We start from the raw sequence: 20121 nt of genomic DNA, 5'->3' as shown, positions 1-20121 counted from the left end.
CGTTCCTAGTTAAAACGGTCTCTCTGAACAATGTTCCTGGTCTTTTGAATCAAACCAGTCCCGTTTATCTCTGCTCTTCACATTTTCTAGCCTTTTCTTATTTGCTGCAAGTCATGGATTCCAGATGCATGGAAATAGCTGCCCTGGGAAGACCTTTATATCCTGGCATGCTGTATGATTGCCGAAGTGACTCCTTTATTCCAGGTGCAATTTACATAATCATCATTTAATTACCTTTTGCATTCTAAAGATGCTGATCAGCAAAAATACCTCAGAAATGTTGGATAAAGTCAAACTTTATAATCTTATGACTCATTGTTATTGAATAACCCTTACCCTAATGTTGATGATGGAGTTACTGTTACCACTACAAAGTTGATTGTTTTATAAGCAGATGGCATATGAAAGTTTTTTTTTTGTTATGTAAATTACAAGGTTGAATCATTTTCACTTGTAGCTGCATTTACTAATATTTTGTCTTTCCACAGCCTATTTATACCTTTTTTTCTATATATCATTGGAAATGTTTGAAAAATAACAAATATTTGTAAAACAACTCTCATTTCTCATCACTTTCCTGTTTCAAGTGTTACTTTATGGGATAAAAATGCATTGCATGATGACCTTGACGTTCATGAGAAGCCTAAAACACATCTGAAATTTGCAGCCTCTGATAGTCTCAGTGATAAGGCAAACCTCCTAGATATAAGCGATTCCCTTAAAGCCAGTTTCCTAAGTGGATTGGTGGAGGTTGAAGAATCGGCCAAGTACCTGCAAGATACCAAATCTTCAGCATGTCAGTCCAGAGTTACTATGCAGTACAGCCAGACAACAACATTTGAACAGCTCAAAATGAAGGAGCTTGGTAATATTACCTACCCACCAGTATTTGACCAGAAAACAGACACTCATGTAGTTACAGCTGTACTGTATGGAGCTCAGGTTTTCATGGTGTTTGATTATAAGAGTACAGAAAATGAGCGCAAACAGAAAATTGAAGGAAACCTTCATGCAGTGGTCAAGAAGATCCCTACCATTTCCATTGAGGGGCAAACACCCCTTAACATGACTGAAGATGAAAAAAATGGCAGAGAATATTAGTGTCACATTTTATGGAGACATTAAACTTGAAGAAAACCCCACCACATACAGTATAAGGATGCCCTCGAGGTGTATAAGAAGGTGCCTGCTCCGATGAAGCAACAAGGTAAAGGTGTGCCTCTAACAGTGTGGCTGTATCCTCTCTATCTTTTGGATGATAAGGCTGCAAAGTTAATGAGAGAAATTAATTTGAGCCTGTTGTATAAAGCAGAAAGCTTGCTTGAGGAATTTGGTGAAAAGGAGAGAATATGCAATGATTTGATCAGCAGACAAATAACGGTTGATTTCCCTGATATACAAGACCGGTTGGAAAAGTTTCAGGCATTACACAGAAATTACACAGAACGCACTATGCAGAGTGCTGCCAGCTATTCGTGGTGGGACAAAAGAGGACAAGGCACCGGGGGACATCCTGAGCATCCATTACACGTCACCCTTCAATGTAAGCAACATGAAAAAGTGGCTTGATGACATTACAACTGAATTAAATATACTGAGCTCTTATACAGCTGAGTTGAAAGACATCACAGTTGTGAAATCATCAGGGTCACTCAATTCCATTTGTTTTCATGCTGATGTTGATGTGGTGGTATGTTTGTCATTTACATCTCTAAAGTATGATGACTCCTACCTAGCAGCTCTACAAGACTTTGAGAACTCTGAATCATTCAAAATGCTGGTGCAAACAAGTGAGAGAGTTTCCATTCTCCAAGCAGCACAGCCTTGGATCACTTCTCCTGACATTCCTGTAAGGATGAGGCAGAATCTTTCTCTCTTTACCTCATTTTTAAAGGCCAATAAAAATGAGAAGAGAATCAAATTCATCATTGCCTCCATATCTGATCCCAGCAATCCAGGATGCTCCATCCAAATTTATCAGAATGGTTCTTTGACAGATCCTAAGTTCCAGCCTGTATCCAAACCTGTAGTGGAGACCAGTGATGGGAAAGTTACCCTGAAGCTTTCAAAATCCCCAACTGGAGAGACTGTACACTTCAGAGTTGAGTACAGGATGACACCTTCAAATGATTCAGCAGCTAATGATGAGGAATGGTTAGTCAAAGACACATCAAATGCACAGAACACCTTCACATTGACTGGACTAAAGCCAACAGAACAATACTGGGTCCGATACAGAGCTGTTAGTGATGTGGGAGTGAGTGAAGCCAGCGACTCTGTCCCCTTCACCTTTCATGGGAAGCTCACTGTCACAGTACACCAATGGGTCAGTTATGATATATATGAATTCTAAAAAATCTATTTTCTTTTAAATCTGAATGAAATAGAAATTATTTTTTAATTATTTGTATTAAAATGCAGATCAGACTAATCAGACTGTCCTAATACACAAATATGGATAAAGAGAAAAAAACATAAAGAAACAAATGAGTAATATTTGTGTGCAATATGTAAACATGTATTTTCATGTATTTATCAGAGGTGGCAAAAGTACACACATCCTTTACTCAAGTAGAAGTACAGATACTCATTTTTTAAAAGACTCCAGTAAAGGTAGAAGTAGTGACTACACTCTTTTACCCAAGTTAAAGTAAAGAAGTATGGGCTCTGACATGTACTTAAGTAAAAAGTCGCCGTTACTACTACCTGTTTAGTGTCATGCTGGTAACTGGACGTCATGTTGGACACACGGACACACATATATATATATATATATATATATATGTGTGTGTGTGTGTGTATGTGTGTGTGTGTGTGTGTGTGTGTGTATATATATAATTTTGGAGTGTGCTGATGGATATTTGTTTTCATCAGCCACAAGATTGTTACGCAAGGCAGGCACTGATGTAGGTGAGGTAGGGTGGAGTCAGCGTTCACATTCATCCCAAAGGTGTTCAGAAAGGATGAGATCAGAAAACAACCACATATAGCAGGAAAGGTCAGGTGACCAAATACTTTTGGAAATATAATGAATGAATGTATACCAAGTGTATCACCAAGGCCATATCCCAAACTGAAGGGAGATTCCAGCTCTGTCCTTGAAAACAACTCAAAATTATTGTGATGTTTTACAAATGACAAAATTAATGTTAATTAAATTAAGCACTTTTTTTGTGAGTGTTTTTTGGGTTGACACCAGGGGCGGTTCTAGGATTTCCTCTTTAGGGGGTTTATCACTCAGTGAGAATTTAAAACAAGAAGAGTTCTATATTATATATTATATGACAACTCTGGTAATAAGAATAGTGAAATTTCACTGCTTTTGGTTGCCGTCTTTGCGTCTTTCCGCCGATTAACGTTATAGATAAACGCCTCCAGCTCTGACTGCGCGTGCACGCTGCGCGTACCTGTGCTTTTCCGTTCTAATAAAGCAGACAGCTGAAGACGCACTTTTGAAAGAGTACAATACACGCGCTTAAAAGCAAAGTAAAAAAAATCGCTTTTGGATCAAACTGATAAATAATTTTCTTTCCCATCGACGACATATCCTGCATTTTAACGTAATGTTTATTGTTCATTTATGAAAGTAAAAATGATCCTTATAGTTTTAGGGTGGCTGAGATTACAGACAGGGGGCTGAAGCCACCCTAAAAAAAGGGCTAGAACCCCCCCCCTGGGTGACACAATTCGCAACGCATTCGCCAGGAATCCTTTTTGACGCCGATTATTTCAAACATCTCCCTCATATACACACTATACTGTTCATTAATAAATTGGTCTTTTCATCTGCTATTACACAGACTTGAAAACACCAAACAACTTTCATTGTTTGAAAGGTGGCTCTCGTTGAGTTCTAAAGTTATTTCTTGGAATATAAGATGTTCAGATTTGAACCATAAACATACATTAAACAAATGGTGACAGATTTAGATTGAAAGAATTTATACAGATCTTATGTTTACCATTTCATAGTTTCGTTTCACAGTTATTTTTTCATCCGTTATTTTTCATGAGAACACACCACAATGTCTTATTCAGTAACTGAAGACTAATATTAAGTGATTTAGGTGTTTAGGTGAGATTATGGCTAAAACTAATCACTGCAGCAGCAGAGTTGGGCACTCATGATGTTATTTATTCCTAAAACACAATTTCATACTTTTGGCTGATCAATATATTACAAGTGATCTCTCACTTTGCCAAAAATCACGTTTATAGCTGTTTATACAGGTAAACCTAAGTTGCCAGTGGAAACTCTCATACATACTAAAGGCTGACGTAGACGACCACCTCTTGTCAAACCACCACCACCCCCAACCACCCCGTGGCTCAAATAAACTGTGAGGATCCCCCGGATCTTGCTTCTTTACAAGCACAGGCATTTCCCTGAGAAACAGGAGAGGCACCTGTGGAAAGCCAACTGGTGATCCACAGGAAAAGACGAGACCCCACACTTTCACTGTGTTTCCTCTGCACTCTCATACATATTCACAGCTGTACAGACCATTAGTCAGTCACAGACAGTTATTTTTTTGTGCCAGAAAAACACACATTTGGCATTTTAAAGAATGGCATTTCACCTCCTGAAGCTGGACCACCAAAAGTAAAACTGTTCAGTAAGACTGAGTGGTGCCTCAAAACAGCACAAGTTCTTCATGCCACTGAATCCACAAGATGTTGATAACATTCCTTTGAGATTCTGCTCTAGTGTGCAATTCCTGCAGATTTTTCAGTTACATTTTCATGCTCCGAATTTCATGCGCCACCACATCCCAAAGGTGTTCTGTTGTATTCAGATCCAGTGACTGAAAGTGCTACAGTGAACTCGTTGTCGTGTTCATAAAACTATTCTGAGACATGGCGCATTATCATGTTGGAAGTAAATTGTGGTCAAGAAGGGATGCACATGGCCAACAACAATAGTCAAATTACATATCTGTTCCTATACTTTTGCTCATCTAAAAATTTTGGTGGTCTGATACAAAATGATGCTCAGTGGTCAAGATGCTGAATTTCTGATGGCAATGTTGTGAGTTCAAATCCCAGCACTGCCATACTGTCTCTACTCGGTCCTTGAGCAAGATCTTTAACCCTCAACTGCTAAGCTGTTTAAAAGAGATAAATATAAGTCGCTCTGAATAAAGACTTCTGCTAATTATCTTAAATAAATAATGAAAAAAAGTTATAAATAAATAAATAAATAAATAAATACTATGCACTAGTTGTAGGACATAATTCACTTGTGTGATTTGCCTGATTTATAAGCATGGGATTATGATCAGCTTTCAAAATATTTGCCTCAATATATTATAATTCATTTAAAAAAGAAGACATTAATTTTAATAACATGCATTTATTTTGACCAAGAAAATAAAGTTCAGACAATGTGTCACACCTTAATTTTATTACTATTTATTCAATGTGCATAATTAGTATATTTTTAACATGATTTTAGCAAGACGTAAATAGTTTTCAACTCGTAATAACAACAAAAAACAAACAAACAAACAAACAAAACCCACCATATTACTATTGGGTAAGAGGTAAAATGAGTCGATTCAATGCTTCTGTACAATACTGCACATGGATCATGCTTTTAGAAATGAGCAACGAGCGCTCTCTACAGGTGAAATAGGGTATTTGCATCGGTATTTAATGAGGAGCTGGAAACCACTTCAATCTTGTATTTGGTGTTAGTATAAAGGGCTATGCTGAAACCTTTTTGACATTACATTCAGTGTCATATGTTCATTTTTCATATTATGTTTTTTTTAGTCTAAAACCTCTGTTACTGTTTAATGGGTTTATTTTATATAGATAAAAAGTGTACACAGCTCATCATTTGAAACAGAAATCATTCAATTATTTTAGCCATAGACTGCTCTAATGTATGCATCAAAATGTCTTAATATAGAGATTCAATGCAAAAGACGTGTATCATTTAGTGTAAATACGGTACATTAGAACTGTAGTAAGGAATATATGTATATCATTCTAACAATAATAAGCAACAAAATATGATTGTCAAAAGAATGCTCAATAGGAAAAAAAATTAATAACAGGACAAATCATGTCCATAAACTGTTGTAACTCTGATATACCTGAGCAGAATATAAAAAACCATCTGTAACTCTCATCTATCGCCAGGGTAACCATTCTTTCATCTGCCACCTGCGTAGGATAACCTAAAATACAGCCGCTAAGACCTCTGCTTGATTTCCGTTCTCCTCAAGCGCTTGGGGAAATCTCAATGAAACACACACGCGTCAGTCTTTCAAAGAGAAGTTCCAAAGTGTATTGTGTCAAACATGGATATATAGAGGAAGGACATAATGTGTGTGCGGAGCTTAATGCTAGTATCAGCAGAAGATACCTTGACTGTTATCATGAAGCAGGAAACCTCCCAGCTGCAGTATCATGTTTTTCATAACTTCTTTCATACAAAACGTATTGTAGCAGAGCAGAGAGGCTAGGGAGAGGAGGTTATGCTAAGGTCAAGATATCTGTGTGTGTGTGTGTGTGTGTGTATGAGAGTGAGAGAGAGAGAGAAAGAGAGAGAGAGAGAGAGAAAGAGAGAGTATGTGTGTATATGTGATTGTGTGTAAGAAAAGAACATTGTGCTTTGTCTGCAGAAAGTCTGCAACATTATCAGAAAAGATGAAGTATTTCATACAGTTATTCTCACACCATCAATCGGTGATTTTGGGGAAGATGCAAATCCTCAGATATTGGCAGGATTGGTGATGGCGACATTCAGATTAATATCATCCACCTATGAAAAAAATCAAATCTTAATTTTCCTGTTTGTTATGAGGCAAATCTAAATTATTATATTGCAATTATATATATATATATATATATATATATATATATATATATATATATATATATATATATATTGTAATTTTTTTTACATTTTTTGTCATTTTAAAAGGGTTTCATTTACAGCAGTATGTCCTACAAATGTGTAGCTAAATATATAGTTCTTGTTTAATCACTGATGTTACCAAGCCTTTACTGTTGATTCCACACTATTCTGGGGCTGACACGGTTTATTTAGTTCTATGTATGGAGTTTGCCTCCCTTCAGTACACTAGTATAGTATAAACTCCTTTTAGTATATTTATAATAAAGCATTATTGTAAATCATTTTAGTTATAACATTGTCAAAGACACAAGCATTTTATGGTAATCATGTTAAAATGATAAAAATGACCTACTTTAGTAATGCCGAAGGTGTTCATGAAGACGTCTCCCCTAATGTTAAGTGTAGTCACTTTGTCCACCGGTATACGATGCTTGAACTTGCAGTATTCCAGGCCATTCACCATCACCTGAATAAATAAAGTGTAAGTTATTTAAAACAAATTATTAAAGTCTTTACCCTCTTGTTCCTTTTCTCCATATCACACCTTATAGCATTTTGATTTAATAACCATGATGATATCAAAAGCTGATCCTATAACAAATGGGAATATTGGGGCCTTCTCTTCATTTCCCCATGTCCCATTCATGCAGCTGTTAAGGACCACAGAGTCCTTGCTTGGTTTGAGCTGAAGAGCAATGTCATAAGGGTTCTTTGGCCCGGTCTGCAAGTTTATTTCAAAGCTGAAAGAAATAGTTTTAACATTTAATCGACTAGTTAATTTCAAAATGATTCAATATTGCTTTTCACTCAAAATATCATTAAATAAAAGCACATTAACATACCATTCATAATCTACTGGAACAACCCCTTGGAAGAACAAAACCACACCATGTCTCAAGCCTCCAGGGATTGATCCCAAATATGGATTGTCCTGTTGTGTTTAAGCATCATTCATTTTTTAATGATAAATCAATCATGTGGTTATATTATTATAAAAATGCAATCTCTTTAGCTTGTTTATTCTTTCTAAAATTAATTGAAAATGTTACTCACAGGCTTGCAGACTGGATGTGGCACATCACACTGGATGTCAGATATCTTTCTGCGTGAGATGCCAGAATTGATTTCCTGACCAAAAGTAGATTCGCTCCAGTTCTAGAGAGAGCAGAAGTATACAAAGAATATGAAACCTGTTTGTTACAAAGAATATGAAACCTGTTTGTTCCTTATTTATGAAAAAGCAGAGTGCTGTAATGTTGATATTGGCTTAAGAAGGGAAAACAATCATTGCAAAAATACAAGGAGAACTGATGGTGATCAAGGCAAGTGGATTGCAAAAACTATGAATCTTGAAGTCTCTTACATTCTTTTGCATTAAAAAAAAACAAAACAAGAAAACTTTTTCATTGTAAATTTAAACAATGTTTTAAGCTCATAGTATCTTAAGAATGGAACCTAGTGAACCAGCATTAATGTATCCAATGATAGAGATTTAAGCACTTATGTACGTCGCATTGGATAAGGGCGTCTGTTGCTCCCATTTAAAACAGTTCAGTTCAAGCCCAGACATTTTTAGGGTCATGATTGAGGACAATGTCCCATCCAGAGACAAGCTGTTTCGTGTTGAGCTTTTGTTCAAACCGACCATCGAAAATACCCTCTCTGCATCAGCATTAGAATGTGGAAGCACAAAAACCAAGGCAAATGGTCCCAAATTGGTTCAGTCCCATCACCTTTGAAAAAAGGAACCTGGGGTCTAGACTACTTGTTCAGAGCAGGTGTTGTCAGTGAACCGTGGCCCCCTGGCACCATCTCAGGTCCCCAAGTTTGAGAACCACGTTTTGCCTTGTTAAGATATGTTATTTTTATTTAGTTTTGTTTATTTGAGTGTGACTGGTACTCATGAAATTATCTATTTGTTGGATGATAGTGAGTAGTCGCTGTTCTCTTGTTTTTTTTTTTTTTTTTGGTTATTCTATGTAAGTGAATTTATGCTAATTCCCTAGCCAGCTCGTGTTTGTGTTTCTTTTTTAATTATTAGGTTTGTGTAATTTGGTTTAATTGATGGCTATGGGCTTCCCAACACTTCTTTGTGGAATCCGAGGCAGGGATTGATGGAGCCCCAACAGGTTTTGTCTGCCTAATTGTGTAATGTATTGATTTTGAGTGGGTATCCCTAATGATTTATGGTGGGTTTAAGGGGTTGAGGTTGCTGAGTTTGTACAGTTTGCAGTGAAATTTGTTTGTTGATTATACCAACTGAAGCAGGCTGTCCTTGTGGGCTGTTTCCTGTCAGGGTAGATGACCCAAATTATTTTAATGCTTTGTTGGTCTAATGTGGTTTTTTTTGTATGTGTGTGTTTTTTTTTTTTTACTATTTTATGCTTACTGTAGTGGATTTTTTGTATGCACCTAGGTTGTGTGGGCCTTTGGGGTGCTACAGGTTTTTGCTTTAAATCTTACCCAGATGCAATAGTGCTATTTTCTGATTGGCTATTGTGTAGCCTCTTTTTTTTGATTGGCTGATAAGTGGCAGGCTCGACTAAGAACTCCAGGGGAGACGCGCTTGATTCCTGCACGGTTCCATAGAGAGAGCGGTACGGACAGATACATTTTGGGTGCTGCGGCATATTAAATATATGATAAATAGTAAGTTTTTCTGAGTGAGTAATACAATGTGTGGTGGGAGAGTGTGACAAAAGACTGAAATGAGTGACTGTCACGTTCAATGCATGACACTTGAGAGCTCTGCAGCTACTGCTTTAAATTGCTGTACCTTGTGCATGAGCAGTAGTGTTTGTATGTGAACTGTAGTTTCTAAGGTGAATGTGTAAAACTTACTGCAACAATACCAACAGTGTTCATTATGACACCTCCAGAAATGTGAAGTGTAGATATATTCTCCACTGGTATGGGAGGTACGGGCTTCGAAGACGTCTGCCCATTCACATACATCTGGAGATAACAAACACTGTAGGCAGTTATTTTAAAAACAATTATATTATGTGCATTTTTTATACTAAATTGTAATTATTTTACTTCTCATACCTCATATCCTTCTGTGCTTTTCACAAAAAAGATGTCAAAGACTGATCCTTTGGGCAGTTTATTGCATGCAGGTCCAGGAAATAAATCATTTTCCCGAAAATGGAAATCAAAAAGGATGCCATCACCATTGTGCAGAGATACATCACCGCAAACAACTCTGTGTGTAAAAGGTAAAAACATCACATCAGAGAAAATACATAACAAGACATAACGTCTTATTAAATTAAATTTCCATTACTGAAAAACATTATTATTTTATTTTATTATTATTATTTTATATTAAACAAATTATTTTGTATGGAGTGTAATTAATAATATGAATACATACAAAAAATTTTCCGAAACAACCCCTTGGAGGTACAAAGCCATTCCTTCTCTCAGTCCTCCAGGGATTCTCCCGGTGTAAGGAACAATCTGTGGTGAGTGTAAATGTATTGTATACATAGATTGGTGATAAAATGATTTTATTGAAAACAAAAAACTCAAGTTAATTAAATTTGACCACTTTGTACAGAATATACTGTAAGTATCAAGCTAGTATCAAGTATCAAGCAAGTAAATGTTACAGTCCACCAGGATCAACTTTAGAATCATTGTGCATTATTTTATTTTAATGAACAGAGAATGAATTTGTTTTACGCCATGTGTTTAATGTGATGTGGAGATTCATATTGATATGTTGCTACTCACAGGATTGTTGACAATATTTGTAACCTCTGACTTGATAGTAGATGGAGACCATCGTGACGTGCCGATAGTGGTCATTATTTCAGTCCTGAATGCATTAATGAGTACGGGTATAGAGAAGTTCTGTGGGAAAAGACATTATATGCAACATATAAATGAAAATACATGTTTACATGTTCCTCACTAATTTAACTATTTATTTATTTATTTATTTGTTTGTTTAGTTATTTATTCATTTATTCATTAATTCATTCATTCATAAATTATGAGAGAAATCTGTTTACTAGAACATCCAAACTGCATTGAAATACTAAAAAATAAAAAATGTATTGCAATTTCAGAACGTTATTCTTATTAAATAAATAGAAAATTAGAGACTCTAATTTACTGCATTGAAGGCTAGATTTTAAAAAAATTTCTAAAATCTAATTTTGCATATAGCTTTTATGGATTAAACTAAACCCATGTATACATGAACAGGAATTATATATAATTATATATCATAATAACTGACCCATTGGTCTACTTTGACAGTGAGGTTCCCTTGAAAGGTGAAGGGGACAGAGTCGCTGGCTTCACTCACTCCCACATGACTAACAGCTCTGTATCGGACCCAGTATTGTTCTGTTGGCTTTAGTCCAATCAATGTGAAGGTGTTCTGTGCATTTGATGTGTCTATGACTGTCCATTCCTCATCATCAGCTGCTGAATCATTTGAAGGTGTCATCCTGTACTCAACTCTGAACTGTACAGTCTCTCCAGTTGGGGATTTTGAAAGCTTCAGGGTGACTTTCCCGTTACTGGTCTCCACATCAGGTTTGGGAGGTTTGGATACAGGCTGGAAATTAGGATCTGTCAGAGAGCCATTCTGATAAAGTTGGATTGAGGATCCTGTATTGCTTTGATCAGATATGGAGGCAATGACGAATTTGATTCTCTTCTCATTTTTATTGGCCTTTAAAAAAGACGTAAAGAGAGAAAGATTCAGCTTCATCCTTGTAAGAATGTCATTAGTGAACCAAGGCTGTGCTGCTTGGAGAAGGGAATTTCTCACCCTTGTTTGCGCCAGGATTTTAAATTCTTCAGATTTGTTAAAGTCCTGTAGAGTTGATAGGTATAGGTCATCATTCTTTAGAGATGTAAATGACAAACATACCACCACATCAACATCAGGATGAAAACAGATGGAATTGAGTAACCCTGATGATTTCACAACTGTGGTGTCCTTCAACCCAACTGTATAGGAGGTCAGTATAATTAATTCAGCTGTAATGTCATCTAACCATTTGTCCATGATGCTTACTTTGAAGGGTGATGTGTAATGGATGCTCAGGATGTCCCTTAGTGTCTTGTCTGGCAGACACTCTGCCTAGTGCGTTCTTAAACAAACTTGTATAATTTCTGTGTAATGTCTGAAACTTTAGCAACCTGTATTTTAGATCAGGGAAATCATCTGTTATTTGTCTTTTGATCAAATCATTGCATATTCTCTCCTTTTTACCGAGTTCCTCCAGCAAACTTTCTGTTTCACACAACAGGCTCAAATTGATTTCTCTCACCAACTGTGCAGCCTTATCATCCAAAAGATTGAGAGGATACAGCCACACTGTCAGAGGCACACCTTTATCTTGTTGCTTCATCAGAGCAGGCACCTTCCTGTACACTTTGAGGGCATCCTTATATGTGGTGGGGTTTTTTCCAAGTTTAATGTCACCATATAATGTGACACTAATATTCTCAGTCATTGTTTTTTCATTTTCAGTCATGTTAAGCGATGCTTGCCCCTCAATGGGAATGGTAGGGATCTTCTTGACCACTACATGAAGGTTTCCTTCAATTTCCTGTTTGTTCTCTTTTTCTGCGCTTTTATAATCAAACACCATGAAAACCTGAGCTCCATACAGTACAGCTGTAACTACATGAGTGGCTGTTTTCTGGTCAAATACTTGTGGGTAGGTGATATTACCAAGCTTCTTCATAGTGAGCTGTTCAAATGTTGTTGTCTGGCTGTACTGCATAGTAACTCTGCACTGACGTGCTGAAGATCTGGTATCTTGCAGGTACTTGGCCGATCCTCCAACCTCCACCAATCCACATAAGAAACTGGCTTTAAGGGAAGCGCTTATGTCTAGGAGGTTTGCCTTATCACTGAGACTATCAGAGGCTGCAAATTTCAGATGTGTTCTAGGCTTCTGATGAACATCAAGGTCATCATGCAATGCATTTTTATCCCATAAAGTCACACCTGAAACAGGAATGTGATGAGAAATGAGAGTGTTTGATTTATAGAAAAAAGGGATAAATAGGCTGGGGAAAGACAAAATATTAGTAAATGGAACTACAAGTGAAAATGATTCAACCTTGTAACGTAAATAACAACAAAAATAATAAACTTTCATATGTCATCTGCTTATAAAACAATCAACTTTGTAGTGGTAACAGTAACTCTATCATCAACATTAGGGTTAGGCAATAACAATGAGTCATAAGGTCATAAAGTCTGACTTTTTTTTAACATTTCTAAGATATTATTGACTCCGTCCAGGGTGTATCCTGCCTTGATGCTGGATGACGCCTGAGATAGGCACAGTTCGGATAAGCGGTAGAAAATGAGCGAGTGAGTGAGTGAGTGAGTGAGTGAGTGAGATATTATTGCTGATCAGCATCTTTAGAATGCAACAGGTAATTAAATGACGATTATGTAAAATGCACCTGGAATAAAGGAGTCGCTTCGGCAATCATACAGCATGCCAGGATACAAAGGTCTTCCTAGGGCAGCTATTTCCATGCATCTGGAATCCATGACTTGCATGAAATAAAAAAGGCTAGAAAATGTGAAGAGCAGAGATAAACAGGACTGGTTTGATTCCAAAGACCAGGAACATTGTTCAGAGAGACTGTTTGAACTAAGAAGGTCATCTAAACTATTTTTAATTAAAATGACATCATACAGTACTCAGAAACTGTTTCTCCCTTCACAGTGCTGATCTATTCTGGGGTGGTGGGTAACTTCTTCGATGAAGCCACCATTCAATACCTCAACATTCCCACAGACTTGCTCACACACAGCAATGGCAGCAGGACAGAGAGCACGGTTGATATAGCCGCATGTAAACTGCAGGGGCGCGGCTTTTAGTGCACTTACCATTATTAGGTGAAGCGGAAAGAGAGAGTCCACAAACTCTTACACAACAGCTACATAATTTGTAAAAAAAAAATCTGTAAAATGTAAGACTTTTTTTGCTTACTGCACTTACTGTACATGATGAATGTGCTTTGAAATAAATAATTAGCAACTGTAGCACTGAGACAAAGTGTTCAGACTTCAAATAAACTTGACTGTACACAAAGCATAAACAAGTCAATAAACAAGAAAACCTTGTGGGTTTCTCCTGGTGGGTGTTTTGTGGGTGTTTTGGTTCAACAGGGAATATCAATCAATATTCAGTATCAACAGTCACATTTCCTACGTCAAAGCATGCTTCAGAAACTTCTTTTTTAGTTCAGCAATACCTTTAAACAATATCAGAGTTAAAAAATAAATTAGAAATAAGAAAAATATGCTCATTTGTGTAAATATCACACTTGCCAAAACCACGGTTATCGTGACCTTACCTTAAAGTCAAGAGCGAGTTTCTATAAATTATGATGTTTTAACACTGGCACTTGAGAAAAAAAATACTTGTACAGTGAAAGCTGACTGTGGCGCTTTTTCCCTAAATGTGAACACAGCTCAGGTCCATATTTGTTAGAAAATAATGTAATCTACACAGGAATTTTGCTATTGTTGACATCACACTCACCTACCTAACCAACCAGGGATAAAAATAGACCCTTTTGGCTGAGTGTACCTATTGTTATCAGCCAAGTAATGGGCCATGGAGGAGTAATTTGATGACATCTTAGTTTACTCCTCATGTCCACAATATTAACCTTGCTCTCCAGATGCTTTTACGTACAACACGAAGAGGTATACCAACGTTTAAACAAATTGTTTCTTATTCAAGCATAAAATGTAAGTAAAAGTTTCGGGTAACACTGTAGGTTTGTATGCAATTGCTCCTGAATTTTACTTTAATTGAACAGCTTGTTTAAAGATGTTGGTATATTTGTTCAATTTAATTCTAATAAGAAAGTACAGTAAGGGGTATTAAAAATTATTTCCTTAATCCTTTTAAACAATTTAGGAGGAAAGACTTTTCTCTCTTGCTCTATTTCTTTCTTTCAGCCACAATCACTGTTTGCTGTTTCTATTGGCTGAATTTGGCATACGTAATTATAAATACAGAGAAAATAATATTATTCTTATTCTTGAAGACAATAACTTTAAAAAATGTCAAAGCTAAAAAATAGAATATAATTTGTGGAAATATTTTGAGTAAGTTTTATTAAATAAAACCTTTCTGATACTCTATACTTTGCATTTATTTATACAGTACTCTATACTTTGCATTTACTCTTTTCCATTCTCCCTTCTATCTGTACATAATTCTATACTACTATATAAAGAAATGTAAAAATAAAAAAATACATTAATTAATAAAATTATTACAACTTTTTTATCTGCACCTTACATTTTAGGAGGTGCAGATTTTAGATATATAGGACTGTGAGAGTTCGGTCTGAAACAGGACAAGTTTTTTTGTAAAGAATGTGAATAGTATCTATTTTAGACATGTGAATCAAATAATTTGTGTGCACAAGAACTTACGTCTCGCAATGATGTCTCTCCGTCACCGTCTTACACAGCAATGGAAGCAGGACGGAGAACACGGTTAATATAGCCGCATGTAAATTGCAGGGGCGCGGCTTTTTGTGCACTTACCGTTATTAGGTTATGCATAAAGAGAGAGTCAACAAACTCTTACACAACATCTCCATAATTTTCTACAACGTATTACAAAACGACTATTGTAAATAATTGCCTAAAAAAACAAATACACAACAATTTACAGTATTTATGAGTATAAAGGCTTTTATATTATGCTCTATATTTTAAAAGAAGTATTTTAATAATGTTTTAGTGTAAGATGCACTAAAATATATGAAGACATAAAAAAAAAGAAACTCGATTTCTGTAGAATTAAAGACTTTTTTGCTTACTGCACTTACATGATGAATGTGCTTCGAAATAAATAATTAGCAACTGTAGCACTGAGACAAAGTATAAGACAAAGCATAAACAAGTCAATAATGAAGAATACAATCCAGTATATCCTGGTGGGAGTTTTGGTGGGTGTTTTGTTTCAACAGGAATATCCATCAGTATTTAATATCAGTCAGTCACATTTCCTATGTCAAAGCATGCTTCAGAAACTTCTTTTTTTAGTTCAGCAATACCTTTAAACAATATCAGAGTTAAAAATAAATTAGAAAGAAAAATATGCTCATTTGTGTACCCCTGGCTGTATGTAACTCTTTCTCTTTGACTATATAAACCATTATAAATCAATCAATCCATCAATCAAGCAATCAAAACATTAATTCTTATGAAGTACCTTTTTATTTAACACTGGTTATTTAATCACACTTGCCAAAACTACGGTTATCTTTTCCTCACCTAAAGTCAAGACCGAGTTTCTCTAGACAATTATGATGTTTTAAAACTGGCACTTGAGAAAAAAACTTGTACAGTGAAAGCTGACTGTGGCGCTTTTTCCCTAAATGTGAACACAGCTCAGGTCCATACTTGTTAGAAAATGATGTAATCTACACAGGAATTTTGACATTGTTGACATCACACTTGCCTTCCACAGAGGTGAAATTAGTTTTAGGTTGGATATTCAAGTTATTCAGTGGTATTTTATTAAAAGAACAATTGAATGAAACAAAAATCATTTTTTTTCATAGTTTTCATGCCACATGGTCCATTGGCACCAAACCTAAGCAGAATTGTGTTACTAGAAGCAACAATTGAAACACATTAGTTTTTAATTGCGATTGAGAGATTCTTATATTTTGGATTCATTTTTTATGAAAAAATAACATTTTTTCAACAGTTTCCATGTCATATGACCCAGTGACTCCAATCTTAAGCAGAATTGCATTACTAAGAAGCTTTTATTTTCAATTTAACCATGTATTGCTGATGCAGTAAATAGTGAAATTAAACAGTGTTTCTCCAGAACAATGGTACAACAAATAACAACAAAGGTGCAGTTGTCCTAGGCACCTAAAATGCATCAAACATGTTCAACCTAGTGCAAACACTACAGGGCAGATACATAAAATAGCACCAACTACTGAACATTACTGTGAAATCGAGTTGATCAATTGTGATATATACAGCACAGCGAACAAACAGAAAAGCTCTGGATTAAGGACTAACTAACCTGTACACACAACAAAGACTAACAAAATGACAATTGCCTTCCCTAAACTTCCTTTGTCAGCGATGCAGGGATAAAAATAGACTCAAATGCAGGATAGCTAAAATAAACGAGTTTATTAACTAAAAACACACAAAACAAGGACACAGACAAAACAAGGACACGGACAAAACAAGGACTTGGACAAAGACGTATCCATAGGCAAGGATTCCGCACATCCATAGGCAATGCTGCACGGCTAAATACACGACAATTAACAAATACGGAACAGTTGTGCAGAGGCGGGGAGGAAGAGACAAGGGCGGGGCAGGCACATGACACAGAACATAAACAAAAGCACATCGCCAAAGTCTGGGATGGATCCTGACAATGATTATAAATATTATAATGATTATAATAAAATATGTGTTTTTTTTTTTTTTTGGTAGGGAGTCAGGAACGTCCCCGCCTCTGCACACCTTATGTATTAATTGTCATGTGTATTTAGTCGTGCCACGTTGCCTACGGAGGCGCGGAATCCTCGTCTTTGGTAACGTCCTTGGTCACATCCTTTGTCATGTTTTCTTTTGTCTGTGTCCTTGTTTTGTGTGGATTTTTTAAGTTAATAAACCTGTTTATTTTAGCTATCCTGCATTTGGGTCTGTTTTTATCCCGCACCGCTGACAATCATATTGCCAAAAAAAACTGTAACGCAAAAAGCAGTAAAATACAAGTAAAATTAAAGCATGGCAGTGTTAAAATAATGTGTCAGTAAGTTTTTTTTTTTCCATAGAACTAAATTATATTACATTTCAACCAATTGTTAAAATTACAGATAAGAAAATGTGCAAATATATGCAGTGATATGCGTGTACATAAAGAACGTGTTGACTTACTATCAGCAACTGTAGCAAGCCGGACGAGCTTGAATTTCCTTGCTGCTTGGAAGCTGAGAATACAGAAATAATTTCAAAACTGCAGTACAGGATACAACAAGTAACCAGTTTATCTTCCATACAGGTTGAATAAAAATATATAAACATTCACATTGTGTTCTGAATGTGAACCATGACCGTACTTGACTGGTTGGATATTAAACAGAAATTCAATTGAGGAAAAAACTGGTAGAGTGAAAGCCGACTGTGGCACTATTCTCATAAATGTGAACACAACTCAGGTCCACACTTGTTCAGGAAATAGGAAACTCAAATAAGAAACTGTGTACTCTTCAGATTTGTATTTGGTTTTAGTTTAAACAGGTTTTAGTTGGAAACCTGTTTGGTTTTGGAGATTTGCGGAGAGCAGGTGTTTAATCAGATTTTTTATAATCATTGAAGACTTTTAACTAGACTTCTATCAGTCTGTGGTGTTCAGCTTCCTTTTCTAGGCTGTGGTGTGCTGCTTGGGCACTGCTGCAAAAGCGAGTGATGTTAACCGGCTAAATACAGTTCTGTCAGTGACTGTAAAATACATCCCTCATGCAGCCATCCCAAGTCTCCCGCACAGAGCCGATCGTAGTTGCGTAGGGCCCCGCAAATTACGCAAGGCCCCGCCTCCCCTGCCTCATTTTACAGCGCATGTTACTGTTTACTGTGTAGATGGACATGAAAAGAGAAAAAAGAAACAAAATGAGAGTGAAATGCAAGAAAATCAATCAGGTAAACTTGTGTTCTCTTCAGGTTTGATGTCAGCAAGAGCAAATAACAGTGAAGTTAAGTTGAGGTGATTCTGTCTCTAGTCTCTATCTGACTAGCTAAATTAGCTGTGCAGTGCTGCCAGTGCATCTCTTGGCCTGTCTGTCACACAACAATTTATTGCTTGAACATTCGCGTGAATAAATGCCCGTGTTTATAAACAGCAGCTCGATAACCGTGAACATTTTATGCCAGACTACATGAAAGTGTACCCCTGTCTTACAAGCGTTAAACATAATGACAATGTTGCACGCTGTACAGTTTGTAACAGTGACTTCAGCATTGCCCATGGCAGGTTAATTGATTGCAAAAGACATGTTGATGTAAGTTCACGTTTCTGCTCATGTGCATATTTTTCAGGTCGGCTAGTTGCCAAGGCTACATGAAAACATCAAACTCCTTAGACCTGTTTAAAGTTGCAATGGAATATAAATAAAAGCAGTTTACATAAATAGTATAAGCAGCTTATATAACTAAAGTGATCTACATATTTTATTATAATAAACAAATAATCTGGTAACACTTTACAATAAGGTTCATTAGTTAACATTAGTTTACTACATTAGTTAACATGAACTAATTATGAACTGCACTTATAAAGCATTTATTTAACTTTGTTAATGTTAATTTGAACATTTACTAATACATTACTCAAATCTTGTTAACATTAGTTAATGCACTGTGAACTAACATGAACAAACCATAAACAGCTGTATTTTTTATTAACGAACGTTAACAAAGATTGACAAATACAGTAACAAATGTACTGCTCATGATTAGTTCATGTTAATTAATACATTAACTAATGTTAACAAATGAGACCTTATTGTAAAGTGTTACCACTAAATGCATAGGCCTATAGAAATCATATATTATGCTTGCAACAAAAGTAAAAGGCATAGGATGTAGGAAATACATGTCGACTACCTTTGCTGTGTATGTAAATAGTTATTTTATTCATTCATTGTTCTGTTATATTCAACTGTATTTTGTATACAAGTAAAGTCATGGGGAAATGTCATATCCTTGTCCTCCTTTCTTATATTGGCGGTGGCGTTTCAGAATACCTCCCTGAAAATACTTTTTTCAGGTTGGGATGTCTGCTCATGTGCAAAGACACTTTTGAACTTTTTAGTTTTTTTAATGAACTACATTGCCACATTAATTCCATTAAAAGTGAAGGAGAATTCTTGTATAATCTGCATCTGTTTATATATTGGGTACATTTTGTGTTAGTGAATGAATATTTTTTTTGTGTGTATATTCTGTGTACTTTTGTACAGTGTCATTTTTGTATCTATTGTAGTGGAAATTTTAAACATCATGTGTTTTTTGTGCTTTAATGGTAAATTCGGGGAGTGTGGGTGCATGTGCTTGATAAGATCTGACCTTATTGTGGTGAATAAGAGATCACATAAACACAGATGCGCACACACATACTAACACACACACACATACCAGGCTACACAAGCACACACCTAGGGTATAAAAGGGAGAGCTGAATCACTAAACTTTG

General features: G+C 36.0%; 1 protein-coding gene across 1 annotated transcript in view; it reads right to left on the bottom strand.

Moving 5' to 3' along the window:
• LOC125139486 (verrucotoxin subunit beta-like) overlaps nt 1-15334 on the bottom strand; it is a 110102-nt gene extending 94768 nt beyond the window's left edge. Inside the window, exons 1-10 of the mRNA XM_047803680.1 lie at nt 15315-15334; nt 13316-13428; nt 11890-12848; nt 11118-11858; nt 10607-10726; nt 10245-10330; nt 9917-10073; nt 9710-9823; nt 7922-8023; nt 7711-7799 (exon numbers count right to left, since the gene is read on the bottom strand). Coding sequence (XP_047659636.1) covers nt 7711-7799; nt 7922-8023; nt 9710-9823; nt 9917-10073; nt 10245-10330; nt 10607-10726; nt 11118-11858; nt 11890-12848; nt 13316-13415 — 2468 coding nt within the window. The 5' untranslated portion in view covers nt 13416-13428; nt 15315-15334. The remainder of the gene's footprint in view (nt 1-7710; nt 7800-7921; nt 8024-9709; nt 9824-9916; nt 10074-10244; nt 10331-10606; nt 10727-11117; nt 11859-11889; nt 12849-13315; nt 13429-15314) is intronic.
• Nucleotides 15335-20121: the final 4787 nt, after the last annotated feature.

Source organism: Tachysurus fulvidraco, chromosome 18 (assembly GCF_022655615.1).
Source record: "Tachysurus fulvidraco isolate hzauxx_2018 chromosome 18, HZAU_PFXX_2.0, whole genome shotgun sequence".
NCBI classification, from domain to species: Eukaryota; Metazoa; Chordata; class Actinopteri; order Siluriformes; family Bagridae; genus Tachysurus; species Tachysurus fulvidraco.
The sequence above is the reverse complement of the archived record's forward strand: the minus strand, read 5'-3'. Positions and strand labels throughout refer to the sequence as shown.